Here is a 26,092-nt window from a genome sequence, read left to right on the forward strand (position 1 = left end):
CAAAGTTCTTTTTTTTTACATTATTTTATAACAGAAGGTAACTCTTTTCTTAACCTTCTCTTAAACTTTTTCTACTAAAACCTTGAACTAACAAATTCAATTCCTGAATACATTTATGAACTCAGGGCTCGACATTAAGGCTTGTCCGCTTGTCCGGGACAAGTGGATTTTTTGAAGGACAAGTGTAAAAGAAAATTAGTTGTCCGACCGGACAAGTTAAATTTCAAACAATGTTACTTAACGTTATGTGCCGTTAACAACAGAGCAGAACGCGAAGCGCAAACACCGAGCGGAATATTGAACAGAGAGCGCAGCGCCCTGACTTACACACACACACACACACACACACACCTCATAGTTGTTACTAAACAAGCTGCACGCGCCGAACACAGAGGGCGGGACGGCATATTTTCTGCGAGGCAAAAAGACTGGAGTGGAGAGCGATGTTTCTTCAGGCTCCGCAACCCGGCCAAGTGCCAGGAAAAGCCCCGAAAACATGTCAACTTACACAAAAAGCACCATATGAATTAAAGCGGGAGCGAAAATTTTTAACCAGATGGAAAGATGAATTCGACTGGGTTATTTATGAAGACGGAGAAATGTTCTGTGGCGTCTGTCGGCGGCAACCCAACCTGGCTGACAAGTAAGTGATGTTAGCTAATTAGCATCGACAGCCGTGTATTGTAAACAAGCATTAACAGCATTCGTATTGGTTAAATGCAGTTAAATATTAGCTAATGTTCAGATGTAAAGTAGCTAACTTACACGTTTTAAAGTATCCCTTGGTAAATCAGCCTCTGCTGGGTAGAAAGTGGCAAAATCCATTGTCCGTTGTTGTCCAAAATTATTTTAGATATAGTAGTTATACAGTAAGTATAGGTATAGCTTGCAAATACTGAGGGAACCTACCGAATTTGAGTTAGCCAATGTCGTTAGCAATGCAAGCTAACGTTAGTTTGTTAACTGTAACGTTATATAAATTTTCACTGCGTCTTGCAGTTTGGAAATTATTATAAAATTATTAATAATAATTAGTTAATTTTTTACTGAAATTATTATGAAAGGTTATGTTCTACTAGCCATTTGCCTACTTTAGCAAGTCCCTTTATTTCCAAGCCCTGATAATGTATGTAACTAAGATGACGAAGTAAATAATTCCTCTTAAGTAATGAAATCCCTGTTTAAGTGTTGAGCATTAAATTAACTGCATGGTCTGAATGTTACCAAGGGATCTTGGGACGAAGCTGCAAAACAGTACATAATAGAAAGTGTTTAATTCTGCAGAAATTGTGTAAATGTTTAACAAATAATTTTTTTTAATAACACCTAAATTGTTACCTATATTATTTTTTTTATAATATTTCAGCTCATCTTCATTGGTCAAAGGGACAAGTGCCTTTAGACATGACACACTGCTGTCCCACGGGCTCAGCAAACGTCACCAGCACTGTGCTGTTGCAGAAAAGGCAAAATGTCCTAATGCAGAAGTGCCAACTATAGTCCAAAGTGTACAAAAAATGGACCCAGCCTTTTTTAATAAAATGAAAAACGTTATGCACACAGCCTATTACGTTGCAAAGCAGGAGCAACCCTTCACTCAATTTCCTGAACTTTTTGGGCTCATCAACAGGACTGGTGGGACACTCCCAGACAGCTACAATTCAGACAAAGCATGTGCTCGGTATGTCACACACAGACAAAATAAACACATAAAGTAGCCAAACAATGCTTTATTGTGTACAGTGCCCAAAGTGTTAACAGAATAATGTTGTTCTTTGCAGCTTCATTTGTAACATATATGATGTGGAGAGGGAAAAGCTCATGGAGAAGTTGAGAAAAGCCAAACATTTCTCCATCATGATTGATGGGGCAACTGATGGTGGCACCATTGAAAATGAAGCTGTCTATATCCGCTTCATGGCAGACGAGGGTCCAGTAAATGCTTTCCTCTCCATTCAAGCTGTTAAGCATGGAAATGCTTCTGGGATCCTTGATGCCATCTATGCAGGTAATGTGGAATGGTTGGATGGTAGATTTACAGTGTTTTCACATGAAATGTCATGATATTGAAATGCAGAAAACAATTGACAAGTGGGACTGATTTGGTTGGAACTACCTTAATCCAGAGGGGTTTGTTTTAGCAATGTAATATCTGTGTTTTCATGTCTACATTTAATGTGTGGTGCTCAACTGACTTTTCTTTTTGTGTTTTTTATTCAAAGCATTTGGAGAAGCTGGCATTGATGACTGGAAAGAACGGCTAGTGGGATTTGGCAGCGATGGAGCAGCAGTCAATGTCGGATGCAGAAATGGGGTGGCAGCGCAGCTTCTAAGGGACATTCCATACCTCATCTCCATACACTGTGTTGCTCATCGCCTGGAGCTGGGTGTGACTAAAGCAATTAAAGAAAATGCCAACATGGTACAGCTTCAGAATACACTAAAGAACCTATATGACCAGTACCACTACTCCCCTAAGGCTCTCAGGGAGCTTCACCTGATTGCTGAGGCCCTGGAGGAGAAGGTACTAAAGCCATCCAACCTTCAAGGTGCCCGATGGCTACCATATGTGCATCGTGCAACAAAGGTCAGTGCTAAATTAACTACAGCTTTTCAGCAGATTTTATTAATGAGTAATGCTAAATGGATATTATGTAATAAGAATTCTTTTTTGTAGATTGTATGTGATAGTTACCCTGTCCTCCTGGCCCATTTTGAGGACATGGCAAGCATGGAAAGGAACCCCAAACCATCACCAGCTGTCGTTGGAAGAGCGAAACAAGTCACTGGGTATCTCAAGAGCCTGCACCATTTAATCTTCCTACACTTCATGTGTGACACACTGGATCATCTCGCTCTTTTGAGCAAAGAGTTCCAGAAAGACAACAACACGGTGTGTCAAGCGGTTGAAAGCCTGGAGACATGTTACTGGAACCTGACAGCACTCAAGACAGAAATGGGTCCACAGATGGCCAAAGTCTACGAGGCAGTGAAGACTAATGGAGAACACAGAGGAGTGCAGTTCCACGTTCAAAATACAGTTCCAAGCTTGGAAGCAGAACGAGCTGCAGTGATTGGTAAGGAGAAATGTAGTGTTATTTACATTATAGATTGGTCCTGTGTAATTTAATGTATTGGCAATAACGTAACTCAAATAATTGTTTTGATCCAAACAGATGCTATCATCTTTCACTTAGAGGAGAAGCTGAGGGACTTACAAAGTGGCAGTCCAGTCAGTAAATTTAAGGCCTTTGATCCTTCTTGCTGGCCCAAATGGGATAGGTCAGACGGCAGTGCTCAATTCAGGGAGAGTGGTCAGGAGGATCTGAGGGCACTGACTAGTCACTTCAGTGTCCTCCTGTGTAGGGAGGGCATAAGCACAGAAGATGTCATGTCCAACTTTCAAGACTACAAGGTCTTTGCTCAGGGAAGAACAGCTGTTCCAATGAGGGACACATTCTTAAATATTCTGAAGTCAGGTGTGTGTACTACTGTAAGAATTTGACACAAAACTGTAGGGGTTCATTCTCAATAGCCATATCCATATAATTTTTCCATATCTACCACCTCCTGGTGGCAGGGTAGTGTCAACAGTTAAGGTATTTTTAAACAGTATAAGACAGAAAAGGCAAACGTAGTGCCATTCAGTATGGTTGCTGTCATCAGAATGAAAGAAGACCGATAAAATATAACCTTATATTTTACTGTCTTTTCAGATGAGAGATGTGAACGGTTCAGGAGTTTGGTGACACTCCTGAAAATTTACTTGGTCCTGCCAGTCAGCACAGCTGTGTGTGAGAGAGGGTTCTCAGCTATGAAACGCGTCAAGTCTGACTGGAGGACTAGCCTCAACTCAGTCCAGCTTCATAGGCTGCTATTTCTGTCAATAGAGGGCCCAAAGTTGCAAGACTTTGATGCTGGATTGGTGGTTGAGAGGTGGTGGACCTGCAGCCAAAGGCAGCGGCGCCCAGGATTTAACCCCTGGGAATCAAGGCGTCGGTCCGAAGATACAGAGGATGAATAGTGTTCTAGTTATGTTGCCAATATGACTTGCATAGAGCCTGCATAAAGGTCAGATAGTTTAATTTATTACACCAAGAGTCACCACTACCTCTATCAGCGTGCAAAGTATTACTTTGTATTATACTATACTATGAAATACTGGAAATCCTTCTACTGTTTATTTCAACTTCTTCTTCTACATTTGTTTCTACTGTTTCAACTGAATTGTATTAATATTGATAGTGTTTGGATGCTTTCAGTGGTTTGTTCGAATTCTGCATTAGCAAAACACAAAAAATAAATGATATTATAAATCTTTACCCGGACAAGTGATTTTTGTGCATGGACAAGTGAAACATAAATTTACTTGTCCGTAGGACAAGTTCCTCAAAAAGTTAATGTCAAGCCCTGGAACTATTAGCCTACATTTTTGCCACCAAAAATTTTCTGTTTTGATTTATTTTGGATTGTTTAACTCACAGTATTGAATTGGCTATGTACCATCTCTGTATAAAAATATTATTACTGCTCTATGTGTAACTGCATAGCAAGCAACATGATGATATACTTATTATACACTCATTTTGAGATTAGTGAGTTGCATACCTAGCCATCTTTGATCTTTTGCATGTTTCTCCTAATCTTTGCTTGTGTCGTCAATGTAAGCTGTAACGAACCCCTCCGCAGCTGAGTGACAGCTGAGTAACCCCGGGTTACAGCTCTTTTCTGTCCCGACCAGCTGATCGCATTGTGACAATGATATGATTGACGTGATGTGCAGATGAAAAATCTGATCACGCATTCCTTATTCTCGCTGTCACAGAAAGCGCGTCTCGTGAATGCGTAGCAACGAAAGACGCGCATCCTCTCACGCACTTTTGAAAGAAAAAAGCAGCGCGTTGACACGCGTTTAACATGCGCTTTTAGATACGACACGTAAACGTTTACATCAATAATCAAACGTATATACAACTAAGTAAATAAAAATATTTCTGCGGGCCGAATTATGTTATATGTTTGACAGAAGACTTGCGCTGAACGCGGAGACTTCCGCCACTTAATATGTTCGTGCGGAAACGCACGTATTATGTTCCGCACAGGCGCACACAAAATGCATTCGGCCTTTCGGTGCACGTGTGCACCGTGCCGAAAGCCCTGAACCGAAACGGTCCGGTTCGAATACACGTACCGTTACACCCCTATTTCATAGTACTCCTATTAGTAGAACTGCGTCCACTAGGGGGAAACGTAGTTGGCGATTCACTTTTTTCTCCTTAAAGGCTGGGTTTTACGGCTTGACAGCTTATAAAAACTTATTTCTGTGTTCTTTGGCTTGTTAGCTGTACACATTGTCACACAGCAGCTTTTAAGCATTATTCTGTTTTTGTTATAAGTCAGAAATGAAAAGGAGGCGGCCTCTCGCAATACAAAGTCAATGGAGATGGTTGGATTGTGTCCCCCGGTGGGCGTGGTTTTCAAATTAGCATAACTGCGCTCTGTCTCTATGGGTGGATTTTTTTCATTGTAGGGTGGTTGTGTTCACACATTGCAACACACATTTATGTCCAAACATCTTGTAACGCGGATTTTGCATAATATGGGCTCTTTAAAATTATGCAAAAGTGAATGTGTTTTCAATTCACCTTCCACTGGCAGGTGATTATACATCATATCGGTTACTGTAGCTCTGTTTTGCTGCAATATATGTTTGTATAGTGAAAAGTCCACTGGAAACAACTTCCAACAAAACTTCACGATCTAAACTTTAACCTCATTAAATGTGCAAGAGATGCACTCTCACACGCTGTTTATTCAGGACAAATCTCTAGCAAAAACATGGAGGTGGTCAGTGGAAATATTTGAACTGTTGGGGTGGCGAAGGCTAATGGATCAGCGGGATATTGACTTATCGTTTCACAAGCAACAGTCTCCAAACACACAAAAGCGATGATGCTGTGACCTTACGCGCACCTCACGTGTGTACACAGATGCACGCGGGCCCCATGATGCATTGCAAGTTATGGATTCGAGGCGTTCGCTAAATGTTTTTCTCTCGGAGGGAAATTTGAGCGCTAGAAGTAATCTATACCACAGATGTGCAGTGTCTCACACACACTGGTGCATGGCTGTTGCATTTTAATTAGTAATGCATTAGAGATGAGCGAGACAGCATGGGGCGGACGACCACATTGAACAAGACATGATGTGTCTCTCACTCCCGTAGGTCATTTAATGAGGGCTTTTTGTGATTCTCAGGATGGGTGTGTGTGTGTTAAGACCTATCAATATGCTTAATGGGTTGATTTCATTTTAATGATGCAAATTGACAGTTCAAACAGTGTAATCTAATCATTTTACTGGTGACATAGATTATCATTATAGTCCACAGTGGTGTGACTGCCTCTTTAGAGGGACTTGGGCACTCAATAAACCTCTCGAAACACATACAAACCTACAATGTCTTTGGTATTTGGCTAATTCGTACCAAGTAAACCGTACACAAACGTACGATTATTAGAAACAAAACAAAAAACAATATTGAAACCCCACCTCATCCCCAACGTCATGGGACGAAAGCAAATTGTACAAAAACTTTATTCCATATTAGGGGTGGGCGATATGACCAAAATCTTCTATCACGATAGGATTCATTTTATATCATGATAACGATATGTATCACAGTAGAGTATTTTATGTTTTAATAAGGTTTTTCTGTTATTAAAATCTTTAATAGCAAAGAATTGTTCATAATTCTCACAAAAACATTATACAAGCATAAAAAGAAGATAAAAACAAACAAAACTCAAGCTCTCTGCTTTCTTTTTTAGCCGTTCACTTTCTCTTAAAGGTGCAGTGTGTAATTTTTAAAGGATCTCTTGACAGAAATGCAAATTAATATACAAAACTATATAATCGGGTGTATAAAGACCTTTCATAATAAACCGTTATGTTTTTATTACCTTAGTTTTTATCTACATACGCAGAGGGTCACCTTACATGGAAGTCGCCATTTTGTGCCACCATGTTTCTACAGAAGCCCTTAACGGGTATCGTCTCTATGTGTTTCAAAAGCGAGGGGTCAGCAGTGGACTAAGCCGTTGGTTACAATTTGCAACCTCACCACTAGATGCCACTAAAATGTACACACTGCACCTTTAAGCTCTAAATTGTCATGTTTATGAGGATACTTGCAAAGATAGGAATTTTAACGCATATATGGATTTAAGGCCAATAAAGCGAGAAAAATGCTTATGAGCTTAATGAGCAGCGGTTGCGCGACTTGCACGCTCCTCACACACAGAAAGAGCGCACGCATATAGATCTGTTATTTGTGTTTCAATGGCTTAAAATAACTTTTAAAACTGCGGTGCTTAAATACGTGTACAAACGTTACGTTTCCGTGACCACGCGCACAGGAGCGTGACGTGGGCGCGTAACCTCGATAAAGTCGATAGTCCAAAATTTCTACTGGTTTATCATGTCTATAGGTTTATCGGCCACCCCTATTCCATATTTTCTGTTCATTTTGTGTGATAAACAGACAGTGACTGTTACCCGGTGGAAAACCTTGTTTCCAGTACCCTGTAAGACATGATAAATTCACAATATGACTTTTGCCTATTCATGATATTCAGACCTTTTAATATTCACGGATAAAAGTGTGGAGCTTCTGCTTGCATCTCCATGGTGTTGTTCAGTTTGCTGAACCATAGGCGGAGTTTTGGAGGGCCAGGGGGGCATTGCCCCCCCAGACCAGAGCCAATTATGATTTTGTCTGAGCTATTAATTAAATGAAAATATGAGAGTTCAAATTTTTGGTTCTAATCTTAATATTGTAATGGGTAGACTTATTAACTCATTCCCTGCCAGCCATGTTTTTTGTTGCCCGCCAGCATTTTTTGTGATTTTCACAAAATGCCTTTACTTCTAAAAAATATATATAAACATACAAATATATCAAATGAATAAACACACAAACAAACAAAACAGTAAAAAAGCGTTTCATCCTATCTTTATTTTTTTTCTCTGTTTATAAACTCTTAAATATGGGTATTTTTCTTCAAAAATAAAAAAATTTAGGCAAAAAGCTGAAACAATTGCATTTTTGAAGAATTTTGTTAGAGATCAGATTCAGAACGATTATCAAAACATACACTGAGTGCAAAATTTTAAAATAATTTTTTGCTTCACTTTTTTTATATATTGGGTAACAGCACCATCTAGTGGATAATCACGGTATTACAGATTACTATAAAAACTCATCAGGAACATGTTTTTTTCAGGCAAATGTTTTCTCTTAACTGACGAGATAACTTGGTGGGGAATGAGTTAAGGCTAAAATAGTTTTAATTAATTTAAACCATATTTAAAAAACATGAAACAAATAATCTCGGAGTATTGCAGTACCTTTTTTGCCAGTAGGTCCCCCAAGCACAAACGCTAAACTCCGCCTATGTGCCGAAGCTCTGGTTGTTTACAAATAAACTTATAACATATCATGAAGATATACTTAATATATTAAAGTGCACCCATTTTATTGCTAAAAAACGTTATTTTGTGTATTTGTTATAATACAATGTGTTTGCGTGGTTTATGGTTAAAAAACACATTATTTTCCACATTCCGTACATTTTTGTAGCTCCATATATCCGTGTCTTCTTGAAACACACTGATTTTGAAAAGCGCCGTGTCCCTGATTGGCCAGCTAATCTGTACGTTGTGATTGGCCTGAATACCTCTGACGTCAGCCTGAAATGTGACGCTCCTTACCATGTTTGAAGGATTCACTCACAATGCAATGCTAACAGGAGTCCGAAGCGGAGGAAGTATGATAATGTCGGTCTTGTCCACATCAACCGTCCCAGGAAGTAAACTGTTGCCTATAATCCGTGTGTTTGTTGTAGTCCAAGAAAAGAGATTTACTTTGAAACAATAACTCGCGTCATCGTTTACTTTGGGGTTTGTACCTTTTGCATATCGTTAACATGTACTAATACACACTTACACACCAAAGGAAATGTAAAATCATGGACCATAGGTGCTCTTTAAAATGGTCCAGGTCGGGGTGGTAAATATGGACACTGAAGCTACTGCATTAATACCCGCAAGACTTGTGTGCATATGGCATAAGGTGGCTTTTATTCGTGTTTATGTAGACATTCTGACATTCTGTACGTGTTTTGTAATTTTCATCATTGTGTGCTGTAATTTCTTTGCCTGTGTCTGTCCCAAGAGTCCACTTGAGCTCACACACACACACACACACACACACACACACACACACCTGGCTGACAGATAAAAGCTCCATTAGATCTGCCCTACCGCTCTGTGCTGATAGCTCATAATAGCATCGGGCCGCAAAGAGCGTGACTTCAATACAGACCAGTGGGCACACAGCTGTCAGATACACACGCAATGCTGTTGGTATAAAGGACCACTTAAATTCGTATTCCCAGTCTTGTCTACATGGCGAAAGTCTAATTTTGTGGGAAACTGGTGAGATTCGCCTTTAACTGTCCTATTGGCAGTTTTTGATGCAAAATGAAGGCTACCATTTAACTGCATTTCAAGTACCCCAGATTGGTCACTCATTCAATAAATGTGACAGTGAAAGCTCAACGCGTCAAATAATAGGCATGATTTGATCAAGCTTAAGAAAACTACATGTACTTGTAATGTATTAAGACGCACGCAGAGTTATTTATTTAATCTGTCCTTGTTGTGAACAAAGACTTGCATGCTGTACTGATTGACTGGCATGCCTCCTCTGGTTCAGTTGGTCATCAGATCCTCGTTCACGAATCATGTCATTTGTTCATGTCGTTCATGACAGACTCGAATGACTGACTAGTTCAGTGAAGGACTGGATTCGTTTAGTAGCTCAAACCAATTATATTCTTCCTAACAGCCCTCACACAAAGACGATTGGCTCGCACTATTGTCAGTCTTTGACAGCAGGACAATGCGACAAAGAATCGGGTGCAGATTAAAAAGTGCATCATGGCATCAAAACGTAAATACAACAGCAATTATTAACAACAAACAATCTGCATGTGTATAAATACACTTTGGGATGCACCGATATGGAAATTTTGGCGGATAGCGATAACCGATAACTCTTTATATTTGGGGACCGATAACCGATATATATAGGCCGATAAATATTAATATTAATTCCCCAGACCGCGGACATCTTGTCTTTGCGCTAGACTAGCATACTCTTCTTAAGCCCGCAACACGTGTCATCTTCGTGCTATGTCACTTAAAGCACCATTCAAAACTCCACATGGCCAGCAATGAGCAAGTGAAGTGGTTCAACAAACCGAAATAATCCATCACTTATCGGCTTTCATTTATCTGCCTAATTTTGCTATCAGACCGATAACCGATAATATTAAAAATAAGCAGTTATCGGCCGATAACGATATGTCAGCCGATATATCGTGCATCCCTATAATTCGTTTTTTAAAACAACTAATATTGTCATCCCCGTATATAATTAAGCTTGGACAGTTTACTGTATAATTTAGTGGCGAGACTCAAGTTGCGAGGGCGCGGGTGCTGAATTCAAAGTGTTGCCAGATCCCATTGTTAAAAATCCTCTTTAGACGTAGTGTTTAGCAATTAATGAGATACTTTGGGATATTTATAAAGTGATTATTAGATGTAGGTTAGTGTTGGCGATTTCTCTGAATTATTTCTGAAAGACAAGGTTTGAACTTTAGTTCTTTATAGCCTTTAGCTTTTTTGTTTTTGGTACTAATATCTGGCAACGCTGGGTGACCAGCACCTAAACTGAAAGTTATCAAATAAAGCACATCATTCAGCATGGGTACGTTATTATTGCTGACAGCAATTTTTTTGAAGAAACCAACCCATATTTAAAAAGTTATAAAAAGAGAACAAATGAAGCTTTAGAACAAAAAGAAAACAAATGAAGCTATATTTCCCGTTTTGTTTGTGAAACTTTTGTAAAAATCACCAAAAATTCATTTTTTTAAGGCTGGCAGGAATGAGTTAATACAGGTGAAAGAAAAAGTATGTGAACCCTTTGGGCTTACTTGGATTTCTTCATAAATTGATCATAAAATGTGTTCTGATCTTCATCTAAGTCACAACAGTCTGCTTAAACTAATACCGCACAAACATTATACGTTTTCATGTTTTTATTGAACACAACATGTTAACATGGGTAGTGCAGGGTGGAAAAAGTATGTGAAACCCTAGGCTAATGACTTCTCCAAGAGCTAATTGGAGCCAGGAGTCAGCCAACCTGGGGTCCAATCAATGTGATGAGATTGGATGTGTTGATTAAAGCTGCCCTGTCCAATAAAAAACACACACCAGTTTTGAGTTTGCTGTTCTGAAGAAGCATTGTCTGATGTGAACCATGCCTCGCACAAAAGAGCTCTCAGAAGACCTACGATCAAGAATTTTGACTTACATAAAGCTGGAAAGGGCTACAAAAGTATATCTAAAAGCATTGATGTCCATGTGTCCACGGTAAGACAGATTGTCTACAAATAGAGAAAGTTCAGCACTGTTGCTACACTCCCTAGGCGTGGTCGTCCTGTAAAGATTACTGCAAGAGCACAGCGCAGAATGCTCAATGAGGTGAAGAAGAATCCTAGAGTGTCAGCTAAAGACTTACAGAAATCTCTGGCACATGCCAACATTTTTGTTGACAAATCTACAATAAGGAAAACATTAAACAAGAATGGACTTCATGGGAGGACACCACGAGGAAGTCACTGCTGTCAAAAAAAAAACATTGCAGCATGTTTTAAGTTTGCAAAAGAGCACTTGGATGTTCCACAGCATTACTGGCAAAACATTCTGTGGACAGATGAAACCAAAATTGAGTTGTTTGGAAAGAACACACAACGCTATGTGTGGAGAACAAAAGGCACAGCACACCAACATCAAAACCTCTTCCCAACTGTGAAATATGGTGGAGGGGGCATCATGGTTTGGGGCTGCTTTGCTGCCTCAGGCCCTGGATGGATTACTGTCATCGATGGAAAAATGAATTCCAAAGTTTATCAAGACATTTTGCAGGAAAACTTAAGACCATCTGTCTGCCAACTGAAGCTTAACAGAGGATGGACGATGCAACAGGACAACGACCCAAAGCATAGAAGTAAATCAACAACAGAATGGCTTCAACAGAAGAAAATACGCCTTCTGGAGTGGCCCAGTCAGAGTCCTGACCTCAACCCGATTGAGATGCTGTGGCATGACCTCAAGACAACGATTCACACAAGACATCCCAAGAATATTGCTGAATTGAAACAATTTTGTAAAGAGGAATGGTCCAAAATTTCTCCTGACTGTTGTGCAAGTCTGATCTGCAACTATAGGAAACGTTGGGTTGAGGTTATTGCTGCCAAAGGAGGGTCAACCAGTTATTAAACCCAAAGGTTCACATACTTTTTCCACCCTGCACTATGAATGTTTACATGTTGTGTTCAATAAAAACATGAAAATGTAAAATGTTTGTGCGGTATTAGTTTAAGCAGACTGTGTTTCTCTATTGTTGTGACTTAGATGAAGATCAGAACACATTTTATGACCAATTTATAAAGAAATCCAAGTAAACCCAACGGGTTCAAATACTTTTTCTTTCAACTGTATTTGGCAATTTATCAAATACATCAAAATGTGATTTTTTATATTCTGATAAATGTGGTGGCTAAAACCAACTAGAACACTTGTATGGGACTATTTAACAGCTATAAAATACTAAACTGGGACAGTACTTGTGTGTGTTAACAATTATTATGAGATAAAATAGCTTGATTCAAATTCCAAAGAATATGGTTCACGTCTTGATGACCACACTGGATAAAAATGTCTGTAGAAATTACAGTATTACTGGCAGCTGGTTGCTAGTAACTTACTGTAGATTTTACATTTACAGTTATTTACTGACAACAGTTCGTTCAAAGTTAAATGAACATGAAACATTTTCAGTCTTTTCTTCTACAGTAAGCTACTGGCAACCAGCTGCATAATTACAGCAATTTTTTTACAATGAAAAATGTGTGTCGCATGACCACACCAGTTGAGAACCACTGCTCTAAACTAAATCAGTTTATGTTCAGATTAAGCCACGACAGTGTAAACCATAAACCACAGTGACTCGGATGAGAGATTATAGACTGAAGACTACATGATGTGTTTGTGTGCTACACCATGTTGTCACCTCACATTTTTCTGAAAGACCATCCATGACCCTTTTCTGCACACCCATCATTTTGATCTTTGTGTTCCTTCATGGTTGAAATCACCTCATCTTAACATCATAGCCACGAGATGACAGGAAATTACACCCTGTCACCCTCTGATTCTCACACACACACGCACGCACGCACGCACGCACACACACACACACACACACACACACACACACACACACAGAGAGAGACAATTTTGAAATATAATGAATTAAATAGTCTTTATGTGAAAAGATGTAAAAGTATTTGGCTCTTTTAAACTAAAGTTTATCCTCAGTTTAAATTTTTTTTATTTAACATGGTTAGACATAACTAGAGAAAGAAAAACACTGAAAATCAATTATTTTCTCATAAATGTTGAGCTTGTTCTTGCTTCAGCTTGTCCTTTTACTGTAATGATGTTTACATGATGTGCTGTCCTGAGGGATAAACATAAACTTAAAAAGAAAGAAAGAAAGCAATGCATTGTTGTTACACAGTGGATGAGTGAATGCTTTCATATCCAATAAAAGTATGTTTTGAGACTTGCTCTGAATCTGATCTCTTCACAAAAATGCAAAAAAATTGCTCAAAATTTTGTGTATTTTAAGAAACCTACCCATATTTGAGAGGTGATAAAAAGACAACAAATAAAGGTAGGATGAAACTGTTTTTTTAAACAGAGCTGTTCTTTCATTTGATATATCGTATGTTTATATATTTTAAGAAGAACATTTTCTGGAAGGCATTAAACTTTTGTGAAAATCATGAAAAATGCTGGTGCTGGCTGGCAATGTTTAAAAAAAATGTTGGCGGGGAAAGAGTTAAAATAAAAGAACAGACAAAAAATCAGCTTTTAAACAAATAAACAAACAAAATGGGAAAAAAGTTTCTTCCTATCGTCATCTGTTCTCTTTTTATAACCTCTTAAACATGGGTAGGTTTCTTAAAAACTACAACATTTTGAGTAAAAGGCTGAATTGCATTGCATAATTGCAAGGACTTTTGTTAGAGATCAGATTCAGAATGATTATCAAAACATACACGGAGTTTAAAATGTTGAATTAGTTGATGCTTCAGTTTTTAAATTGGGTTTATAGATTACCGTAACAACTCGTCAGGAGAGCATTATTGGCAGAAAAATGTTTTCCCTTAATTGACGAGATAACTCGTCAATGGCAGGGAAACATAGCCTAGAAATCTAGACGCACCCTAGCGGCCGCAAAATATATTTGCTGCCAGGGTTTAGTCTAGGCACTCACAATACACTTAACAGCTCCAAAAACCAAAATTTGGTCAGGCCAATCACATCGTGTGTAGCGTCTGTGGGGCGGGCTTAACATGATGACGACAGAGCTGCCTGCGACGGTTCCTACTTGAAAACAAAGAATGGCTGCTGCTGCTGGCGAACAGCTTTCTTTTGAAGCGGCTTTGGCCGCGACTCTGGAGGACTTAGACTAGATGTTTTTCTTTGAGAGAAGAGCAAATAACCCTACTGAAGTCATTTTTAAGCAAGAAAGATGTGTTTGGAGTTTTGCCGACTGGTTACGGTAAAAGTTTGATATACCAATTAGCTCCACTGGTGGGGAAACGCATGGGACTCAGCCACAATCCGCTTGTGATTGTTGTTTGCTCTGATTGGTCATAGCGCTATCCTATTGCGTGCAGAGACATTTTGAGGGACAACCTTATATCCCGCCCCTTGCATTGAGCCGTTTGTGTGAAGAGTTGCCAGACCTTACATCTTGATGTAGGTCTGGCTAACCAGGCTAAGGGAAACAGTTAAGAATGCAAAATCGAAAAATGTGTTGAATGATAGAATATATCATTAGCTTTGTATAAACGGTTTCAGCAGTAACAACATAAACAAGTGGCTTTCGTGGAAAACACCTAACTTCCGGTAAACTCCGCTAAGAATAAATAACAACAAAGTCCTTTAAGAGTAGTTTATTTTTACAACAAGCAAAATAAACAACCTGTAGATTACCTAAGAAACCAAAACATTTATTTTCAACAAGGTATTTTTTAAAAAGTTCAGTTTAGCAACTAGTCAGACCATTAAACAAACTGAAAGTAAAGTTCCAACCAGACGCGTAATCGCGTCACCGCACGTGCGTCTCATGAAACCGTCTATACAAAGAACATTTTGCCAGTCATTTATTTAACTGTTTTTGACAAATCAAATCTTAAAATTTTGCAGTCGATAGAAAGTCTTCACCCAGATACAAAAACATCTGTATGTGTGCATGTGTTTAAGGTAAAATCTAAGTGCTTTGTGTGCAGACTTGTGTGCATCTGTCTCATATTCCTCCATCTCAGGTAGAGTCTGGTCTATTCTGTCAGTCTATGTTTTGGGCTCAGTATGGTCATATCGTCTCTCTGAAATGTTCATTAGCAGCCAAGTTTAACAGGCAGAACAGACCACAGACAGCAGCAGCCTGAGGGAATTGTGGCTGTTGGCACTGGCAGACAGGTGGGGTTGCAATGAACAATGAAGACTGAGGAAGCATAAAGAGTATTTGGGTCATCAACAAATACAATAAATCACGTATTAAACCAACAGTTCTTATCTAAATATCTATGTTGCTGTAGCTCTGTTGGTGAGCATTGTGTTCACAACGCTTAAGTCATGAGTTCCAGGGAGCACACATACTAAAATAACTTATACAGTCGAATAAATGCAGTGCAAGTCGCTTTGGATAGTCATTTTGATAGTCACAATTGTCCTTTTTGGCAGGAAAAATATGTACTTTTAAACCACAACTTCTCGCTTTGCACCAGCCGTGAAACGCACACTTGTGGACCATTTTAAACTATAAACAAAGACATTAATTAGTATTATTCCACAAACAACGTCTGAACAGTCTTCACACTTGTAAACACTGGGGCGGTAGTTTTGCATACTTCATGCATAATCCTTCGACGTGCTTATGCATTATGTGAGGTCACGCTGACGCATCACACGGCTAGTGCAAGACGAGAAGTTATGGCTTAAAAGTGCACATTTTTTATTATTATTATTATCGTTTCACTAGATAAGACCATCATACCTCGTTTGGGATCGTTTAGAGCCCTTTGAAGCTGCGTTGAAACTGCAATTTTAAACTGCATTGAAACTGTAAACTGTTGAGGTCCAATAAAGTCTATTAAAATGAGAAAAATCCTAGAATGTTTTCCTCAAAAAACTAAAAATTTTTCTCGACTAAACAAAGAAAGGCCCAATTCCATGATGTATTTGACTGAACATGAGTATTTACAATGCAAATCCAAATTATTGTAATTTACTGATAGTTACTTACTGTATATCTTGTCCAGATTCTGCAGGTAAAATTACAATAATAGGGTGACTTGACTTGGACTTGACCTACTACAGGACTTGACATAGCCTGTGACTTGACTTGACTTGCCCAAGAAAAAAAAATACTTGGGACTTACTTGAGACTTGAAGGTTCAGACTTGAGACTTGCACATGGGTGACTTGGTCACATCTGAATAATATAATAGTAATATTATTGTATTGATTTATAAAAGCTCACGTAACACACGCTGTTTCTGCATTTCTGATGTTAATCTGGAGTACCTATAGAGTAGTATGACATCCTTTATATCTCTGAAGAGTCTTTAGTTTAATCAGATTTATAAAAGAAATATTAGCTTTACCGATTCTTTCCGATAACGTACGAAAAAATGAAGAAGGAGGAGTTACTACTGCGGGAGGAGCGAGTACGAGTCACGCAACACTTTATACAACACTGTTTTAACTTCTGATTCACTACATGTTGGTGTCATTTATATAATATGCACGCGACTATTTCCAACATAAGACAGAAGTCTTACTTACCGCGCGTGCAACTCGTCATGACCCGGTTGGGAAAATCCACCGCAACAAACACACACGCAAAACTCCGCTGCTACCCCGGATAATAAACTATATCCATTGTTTTCATAAGGCTGGATTTCTTCTCCTTACATCCAAAAACACACTTCTTCTTTCATGCCATTGTTGAGTTTTAAAATTAAACAAAGCTGAGTGGCGTGATAAGATGTATGCAAGCTCCAGCGTCTCCCACTGATTGACGGGTGGGCGGGGTTTTCTGGGGGAAGTGCTAATATAAAGAAGTGATACGTGTAGAAAACCCCTGAAACGTCAGCTGGACCTGTAATTGAAAAAACTTTCCGAAACTTGTACGAGCCCTGGCGAAGTGCATTCGGCACAGAAATACTCTGTAACACGCCCAACTGCTGTTTTGACAGTTTGCCTACGTTTAGCATGAGGAAACAACTCTATAACTGTGTTAATAAGTCAGAATGCTTGAAATACCATTGAATCACCCCTTTAAGTCTCAATATTTTGTTAGGGGACTTTAGTAGCTTAGCAAATCTGAGCACATATCTTAAGTGTGTTTAGGAGCAACAAATGATCATTTGTGTTATTCTTACATATGGGTGTGTCCTTTTTTGTGTTAATAATAGCATGCCATGAAGTTCTTCAAACCCTGATGATACATGTTTTTTGAGAAAGAAAATCTATTTAGAATTTTTGGGACATGGCCAGTGTCCCAAATTAGCATATTTGATCAGCAACCTGCAGATTCCAAATACTTTGGTGTCATTTTCCATTATTTGTACAACAAAACTCACTTGCTTCCAGATCTTTAAGATATGACTTCTCATCCTCCTGTCAAGCTGTTCTTTACCTCCCACGTGTGCGTCTCATTCAGGCAGCTGTCGACCCTGTTGGCCCCCCGCTGGTCCTAGAGCAGAGGATGGGAATTGTTTTTATCTCATCTTAATTCCGGCGGGGCCGCAGACACGACAGACCCCGGCTTTATCACCGCAGCTCTGCCCGAATTCTGTCTGCTTTTGAAGAAATTCATTACCATTCAAACAATCTCAAACACATACACACACACACACACACACACACACACACACACACACACACACACACACACACACACACACACACACACACACACACACACACATACAAGATATCAGAGACCTATCTTTAAAACTTTACACACATGTGCACATATACAGACCAGATGTGTGTGTGTTTTTACATATAGATCTATGCAGTGTATAAACAGGTCTGCTCCTGTGATTGTATCTGGACTAAGATTGAAAAATATCTGCCGTATTTTCATATATACAATATGCATTAAAGTAGTATAGCAACACACACACACACTTATGCACACTTCCAGACATATTAATGGTAGCTCTGCGCTCAGCTGTGAGTCTTTTGTCTTTCTGACAGCCTGTATTCTCTTGAGATAAACCATCTGCACACACACACACACATGCGCGCGCGCACACACACACAATAAATGAGTAGACTCTACTGTAGGTTAAACTGAGCTTCTGAAACTTTCACAAGTTGACTTTCTAAGTCTGCATGTGTTCATTTATGGACAGATGGGTCTGGCTTTAGCTCCACCTGTTACCTTTGATTTAAATCATTTCACTTCTGTGATTTGCTTTGTATAACGTGTCTACCTGCATACAGTAAGCAACAGAGCGTGGCACACTGTTACACAAATAATCAAAAAATGAAACAAACGCACTCCGTCCGAGGTGCAAGTCAAAAAGAATATATCCAATATATATCCATACCTTGACGAAGGCTATTTGCCGAAACGTTGGTTAAAATAAAATTATTTTGCAAGTGAGTGTGCAGTCACTATTTTTTTTTTGCTATACACTGTTACACAAACACACACAGTCTGCCTTATTGTTTGAAAATCAATGTTTTTTCACAGCTGAAGTAACACAAGTCTTCGGAAAAATATAAACTTCTATAACAAAAACATCTCCGGGTTATTTTTACTGCAAAATAAAATAAATAAATAAATACATTTATATAAATACATTTATATAAATAAATAAATATATATCTTGGTTATTTTTTACTGCAAAATAAATAAATAAATTTATATAATTAATTAATTAAATAAATATTTAAAATATATTACATTATGGTGCGGTTTCCTGGACATGGCTTATCCTAGTGCCAGACTAAAATCCATATTTGAGCTGCCTTAATTTAAAACACCTTGCACTAACATATCTAAACACATATCAGTGTCATTGTTTAGTATCAAGAAGATGCACACCAGCATTGTTTTTTGTAAGGTTTGTCTGAAAAAACTACTTAAAACGTCTCGGTTACGGATGTAACCCTCGTTCCCTGAAGGAGGGAACGGAGACGTCACGTCGTGACCGACGAATTGGGAACTCGCTTAGAGAGACCAATCTGCTTCGAATACTACTAAAACGCCAATGAACTTGGCATTGAGATATTTGCATAATGCTGGCGCCGCCCCGCCAGGTGCGTATATAAGGCGCACGTGCAAATAAGGAAATCAGCTTCTGTTCGCTGAGAAAGCCGGAAGGTGACCGGCCTAAACAGCAGGTGGCAGCACCTGTGGCGACGGGACGTGACGTCTCCGTTCCCTCCTTCAGGGAACGAGGGTTACATCCGTAACCGAGACGTTCCCTTTCAGTCGGTCACTACGACGTCACGTCGTGACCGACGAATTGGGAATCCCTACCAAAACGCCACTAGGGGCTGACCTCTTCCAGTGTCTGCGTAAAGCCCTCCGGTTCCACTTAAGGATAAGGAGAATTAGGTTTTAAGGCAGAAGGCCGGGCACTAGATGTTCCTTTAACCCCACAGTAGTGCCAGCGACTGGGAAGCGCCCTATCTGAGCGGTATAGGGACGCTGCGGAAGCCACCGCCCCGTTAAGGGCTATTGGTGGGCGAAAGTCAACCGTAGTTGAGGTATAAATGACAGCCGTGGCTGTGTAAGCAAAGCAGTGCTCTGCTGAGGGAAACGTGGGCTAGTAGGATTAACCCCACGGAAAAATACTCACAAAGGAACCCGGTGGGACGCAATGTGGATGCCCGAGCCAAACACAGGTTCGCGAGGATGCAGCTAGTGAAAGGCTGGCAGCAGATGCTCCGCAACATCAGGCTGCCAAGGCAGCGGAGGAAGGCAAAACAAATTATTACGCGTTTTTGCCTAAATGGCCTTCCATACTGAGCTCAGTTTGGAGCAGCAGTCGGAGGCTGCAAGCCGACCTGCGAGCCTGTTCTCTGTGCTTCCCCTAACGAGGAAAGAACACGAGAGGAGACAGGCTCGACACGAACACTGTAAAATCTAGTGAACGTATTAGGTGTCGCCCAACCAGCAGCTCTGCAGATGTCTGTTAGCGAGGAACCACGAGCGAGTGCCCAAGATGAGGCAACACTTCTAGTAGAGTGAGCTCTCAAATTAAATGGACAAGGAATGCCCTGCAGATTATAAGCAAGGGCGATAGTATCAACTATCCAATGAGACATCCTCTGCTTAGTGACAGCTTTCCCTCTCTGCTGACCACCATAACAAACAAAGAGCTGATCTGAGGTCCTAAGGCTTTGTGTGCGATCCACGTAGATGCGTAACGCTCGTACGGGGCATAATAAAGCCATGGTCGGGTCTGCCGTCTCCGCGGGCAGAGCTTGTAGGCTCACCACTTGATCTCTGAAGGGAGTGGTGGGCACTTTGGGCACGTAGCCTGGTCTGGGTCTCAATGTAACACTCGAGACAGCAGGGCCAAACTGAAGGCACGAATCGTCGATAGAGAATGCATGAAGGTCACCTACCCTCTTAACAGAGGCCAATGCGAGCAGGGTCAGAGTTTTCATTGATAAAAACTTCAGACTCACAGACTGCAAAGGCTCGAACGGTGGTCCCTGCAGGGCTTTCAGCACCATGGACAGGTCCCAAGGTGGAATAGAGGGAGGGCGCGAAGGATGTATTCTTTGTGCGCCTCTTAGAAATCGAATAATTAAATCGTGCTGGCCAACTGATCTGCCATTTATTAAAGAGTGATGTGCAAATATCGCGACAACGTCAACTTTATTGGCGGAGGGTGACAGCCTACCATCTAACCAGTGTTGAAGGTATGTAAGCACGATATTAATGGGGCATTCTAGGTGTCCTGGCGTTGCACAGAGCACCAATCGACAAAAAGGTTTCATTTATGCTCGTACGCATGTCTAGAAGGCTGCGGCGATGTTGTTAGATACCGCTTGCGATAAATCACCTAAACCTTGTGCAAGCTCAACGACCATACATGGAGATCCAACAGGTCGGGGCGCGGGTGCCATAATGTGCCCCCTCCTTGAGAAAGAAGGTCCTTCCTCAGGGGAATCCGCCAGGGAGGGGCTGTCGCGAGGAGCATCAGTTCTGGAAACCAATTCCTGGTCGTCCAGTAAGGCGCGACCAGTAGAAGGCTCTCCTTGTCCTGCCCGATCTTGCACAGTGTCTGAGTGATTAAGCTCACTGGTGGGAATGCGTATTTGCGCATCCCTCGCTGCCAGCTGTGTGCCAACGCATCCACGCCGAGGCTGCCCTCGGTTAGTGAATAAAACAGGCGACAATGGGTATCGTACGGTGACGCAAACAGATCTATCTGCGCACGACCGAACTTCTTCCAAATTAGCTGAACCGTCTGGGGGTGGAGTCGCCGTTCGCCGGGGCGCGCAGCTCGGGAAAGCGCGTCTGCCGCTGTATTGAGCAAACCCGGAATGTGAATGGCACGAAGGGACCTCAGATGCTTCTGACTCCAAATGAGAAGATGACGGGCGAGATGCGACATGTGACGAGAGCGCAAACCGCCTTGACGGTTGATATACGCAATGGTCGCAGTGTTGTCGGTGCGTACTAGTACATCCTTCCCTCGTAGCTCTGTAGCGAAGCGTACGAGTCCCAGATATTCAGCCCACAACTCGTGGCAATTGATATGCCAGTGCAGCTGGGGTGCTGTCCACACCCCCGAGGCTGCAAGCCCGTCATACATGGCTCCCCACCCCGTGTTGGATGCATCTGTGTGTACAACAGCATGCCAAGAGATCTGTTTCATGGGAACACCTGCTCTCAGAAACGCGGGGTCCGACCATGGGGTGAATGTTAGACGACACGCAGGTGTAATGGTTACACGGTGAATGCCAGCGTGCCACGCTCTCGTCGGGACTCGATTGTGAAGCCAACGCTGAAGCGGTCTCATATGGAGCAGCCCGAGCGGTGTTACAGCCGCGGCTGCTGCCATATGTCCATGGAGCTTCTGAAATTGTTTCAGAGGGACCGCGTTCTTCCCTCGAAATGAACCGAGGCAAGTCAGAATCGACTGGATGCCCGCTTCTGTTAAACGCGCCAATAAATCGATCGAGTCCAGTTCCATCCCGAGAAAAGAGATCCTCTGCGTGGGGCAAAGTTTGCTCTTTTCCCAGTTGACCCGAAGACCCAGACGGGCGAGATGCCGAAGCGTTAAGTCTCTGTGTTCACAAAGCGTTTGCCGAGAATGCGCTATTATAAGCCAATCGTCGAGGTAAGCCAATATGCGAACACCGCTCTCTCTCAGGGGCTTTAACGCCGCTTCCACTTCTTCCGGGAACACATGGGGAGAGAGAGACAGCCCGAATGGTAGTACTTTGTATTGGTATGCCCGCCCCTCGAACGCAAAGCGCAGAAACGGTCTGTGGCGAGGGAGAATGGACACATGAAAGTACGCGTCTTTCAGATCTATTGCTGCAAACCAATCTTGGGGGCGTATTGACTGAAATATCAGTTTCTGAGTTAACATTCTGAAGGATCGCTTTTGGAGAGTCCGGTTCAGAACGCGCAAATCCAAGATCGGTCGTAACCCACCGCCCTTCTTTGGAACTATGAAATACGGGCTGTAAAAGCCTGAGCTCATCTCGGCTGGAGGGACCGGCTCGATCGCGTCCTTCGCCAGGAGGACATCGAGTTCTGCACGCAGTACATGTGCATCGGACGCTTTCACTGTAGTGAAACGAATGCCCGAGAATTTGGGTGTGTGCCAGTTGAATTGAATTTCGTAACCGAGGGGGATCGTGCGTAATAGCCAACGGGACGGGCTGGTAAGCTGAAGCCAAGCTTCCAGAGACCGTGCGAGGGGAATTAACGGCACTACCGGAGAGCTCGCGGTGGGGCAGCCGAGCGGAACAGGTGTGACTGCCGGTGCGTGCGCCGTAAGAGCGCACGCAACTACAGTGTGTGTGTGTGTTGTGACACTGACCTGAGTCCGCTGAGGTTGATGGTCGTCTGGTCTCCTAAGCGGAGAGCACAGACTCTGGTGCGCACCCGCTGGCGATGGAGGAGAGGGAGGATGAGCAGATGAATGCCCGCTCATGGCTCTCTCGATCCTCTGAAGACCTGGAGAAGGAATAGGAATGCACTCTTTTTGTGGTTTTGTGGGTGCCGGCTGAGAAGCCGGCGGAACAGAAACAAATCGAAATAAAAGATTTTCCACCCGGCCCTCCTCCGGGGGAAGGAGCGGTGCGTTCACCGTCTCCCAAAGAGTGATCCCATCCAATTCCAGGTCGCCCATCTCAGGGCTGCTTCGATCCCCGTTTGCCACCACGGGAAGCGGGTCGAGCGGCGGGGCGGGCTGCCGACGGCTGTTCCCCCTCCGTTGCCTGGATGACGTCCTGGGGGGCGGAGGCAGCCGCCGCAGGGGCGCCCTCAGTGAGGAGCAGACTGGGCAACCGGCGCTGGTGGACCAGAGGCAGGCCTCTTGCGCCGGGGCATGATCTTGGCGATCGCTTCAGTCTGCTTCTGAGCGGCGGTGAACTGCTGTGCAAAGGACTCCACCGACTCACCAAATAGGCTGGTCTTTGACACTGGAGCGTCCAGGAACTTATTCTTGTCCGCTTCCTTCATGTCAGCCAGACACAACCAAAGGTGGCGTTCTTGGACCACCAGTGTAGACATCGCACGACCAATCGCCTGCGCCGTCACTTTCGTTGCACGGAGAGCCAAATCAGTGGCAGCCCGGAGCTCCGAGAAGACGGGTGAGTCGTGTCCTCCCTCATGCAGATCTCGTAAGGCCTTCGCTTGGTGGACCTGCAGCAAAGCCATTGCATGCAGAGCCGAAGCCGCCTCTCCACAAGCCTGATGGGCAGCGCCCGTTAAACCGGACGACTGTCTGCAAGCCCGAGAGGGAAGGGTTGGGCGGTCCTTCCAGGAGGCAGCGGTGGTCGGACACAGCTGCATCGTGACCCCACGCTCCACAGGAGGGATCCCCGTGTAACCCTTAGCGGCTCCGTTGGTGAGGGAGGTGAGGGGGGAGGGCTGAATCAGCCGTAACCGGGTAGAGTACGACGACTTCCAAGTCCGTGACAGCTCCTCGTGCACCTCGGGGAAGAGTGGTGGAGAGGGCTGTGAAGCCCGGGCAGCTCCGAAGAACCAATCATCCAGGCGGGACGGTTCGGGCTGAGGGGGGTTAACCCACTCTAACCCTACGGTCTCCGCCGCTCGAGAGAGCACAGCCACCATCTCCGGGTCAAACTCTGGCGTCACGACCCGACCAGAGGGAGGAAGAACGTCGGAGTCAGCTTTGGAAAGAGGGGCTCCACCCTCGGGTGTTGCGGTCGAAGCGGATCCAGAGGGAGACGCAACGGATTCTGCAGCCATCATAGAACACGATGCTGCAGTCTCCATAGGCACCTCTACCGGCTGAGGACGGGAAGGCTGAGAGCCGGAGGACGAATCCCCCGACCGGCTCAGCACAGTTAGACGCAGATCGTCCTTAGAGAGCTTCACGCCTGCTACGTGGCGGCGGGCAGAACTCACCGGACGCGGACACCGTTCCTGGAAAAACGACAACCGCCTGCGTAAATCCAAAAGGGACATCTCCTCGCAGTGAGAACATGCACCCCTAGGGAACGCAGCTTCCGCCTGCTCGATGCCCAAGCATGAAAGACATCGCTCGTGACCGTCCTTTGGACCCATGTACTTGTAGCATCCAAGAACACATGGACGAAAAGCCATCCTGAAAAGGACGCTGATCCCCGGATATACGAGAGAGTGGCTGCCTTTAACAAGACACAGAGCTCTCTCTTATCACTCTTTTAGGGAAATTCACTCTAGTGCTCAGTTGATGATGCGCACAGGGATCAGCAATGCACTAACTAAAACTCAAAACAAAAAAGATGCAGAGTAGTGGAAAAACTGCGGCATCCGCTGTGGTACTGCTAGTCCAACCAACTTCAGCAATCGTTTCCCACCAGAGCAGAAAGTAGCTTCTCAGTAGCAGATACTGCCGGCTTTCGAAGCGATAAAAAGCTGATTTCCTTATTTGCACGTGCGCCTTATATACGCACCTGGCGGGGCGGCGCCAGCATTATGCAAATATCTCAATGCCAAGTTCATTGGCGTTTTAGTAGTATTCGAAGCAGATTGGTCTCTCTAAGCGAGTTCCCAATTCGTCGGTCACGACGTGACGTCGTAGTGACCGACTGAAAGGGAACAGGGGTTCAATGATATTTAATGCATTCTGATTTATTAAAGGTGCAGTGTGTAAATTACATCTAGTGGTAAGGTTGCAAATTGCAACCAACGTTTCAGTCCACCGTTCATAGAGAAGCTACGGTAGCCGCCACCGGACAACCATATCATCGTTGGAGACAACTTAGTAAAAAAAAGTTTGTCCGTTAAGGGCTTCTGTAGAAACAAAATGGTGACTTCCATGAAAGGGGACCCTCTGTGTATGTAGATAAAAATGTCTCATTCTAAGGAAATAAAAACATAACGGCCCGAACGGTAGTACTTTGTATTGGTATGCCCGCCCCTCGAACGCAAAGCGCAGAAACGGTCTGTGGCGAGGGAGAATGGACACATGAAAGTACGCGTCTTTCAGATCTATTGCTGCAAACCAATCTTGGGGGCGTATTGACTGAAATATCAGTTTCGGCGTTATCATTCTGAAGGATCGTTTTTGGAGAGATCGGTTCAGAACGCGCAAATCCAAGATCGGTCGTAACCCACCGCCCTTCTTTGGAACTATGAAATACGGGCTGTAAA

The 26,092-nt window shown here is 42.7% G+C and overlaps 2 protein-coding genes across 2 annotated transcripts in view; both read left to right on the forward strand.

The window, feature by feature from the left end:
• LOC129440906 (LHFPL tetraspan subfamily member 7 protein) overlaps positions 1–26,092 on the forward strand; it is a 195,955-nt gene that overhangs the window by 139,678 nt on the left and 30,185 nt on the right. The window lies entirely within an intron of this gene.
• LOC141358888 (zinc finger protein 862-like) lies at positions 330–4,408 on the forward strand. The gene is made up of 6 exons (XM_073860772.1): positions 330–643; positions 1,367–1,681; positions 1,782–2,008; positions 2,223–2,587; positions 2,678–3,077; positions 3,717–4,408. Exons 1-6 carry the CDS (start codon positions 444–446, stop codon positions 4,022–4,024), a joined length of 1,815 nt encoding a protein of 604 aa, XP_073716873.1. The 5' UTR covers positions 330–443; the 3' UTR covers positions 4,025–4,408.

Source organism: Misgurnus anguillicaudatus, chromosome 22 (genome assembly GCF_027580225.2).
Source record: "Misgurnus anguillicaudatus chromosome 22, ASM2758022v2, whole genome shotgun sequence".
In the NCBI taxonomy this organism is placed as follows: domain Eukaryota; kingdom Metazoa; phylum Chordata; class Actinopteri; order Cypriniformes; family Cobitidae; genus Misgurnus; species Misgurnus anguillicaudatus.

Excerpts from the sequence above, each read along its gene's own strand:
- LOC141358888 (XM_073860772.1), top strand. The coding sequence starts at position 444 with ATGTTTCTTCAGGCTCCGCAACCCGGCCAAGTGCCAGGAAAAGCCCCG. Across the intron at positions 644-1,366 it reads CAACCCAACCTGGCTGACAA|CTCATCTTCATTGGTCAAAG; the intron begins GTAAGTGATGTT and ends ATAATATTTCAG. Across the intron at positions 1,682-1,781 it reads TCAGACAAAGCATGTGCTCG|CTTCATTTGTAACATATATG; the intron begins GTATGTCACACA and ends TGTTCTTTGCAG.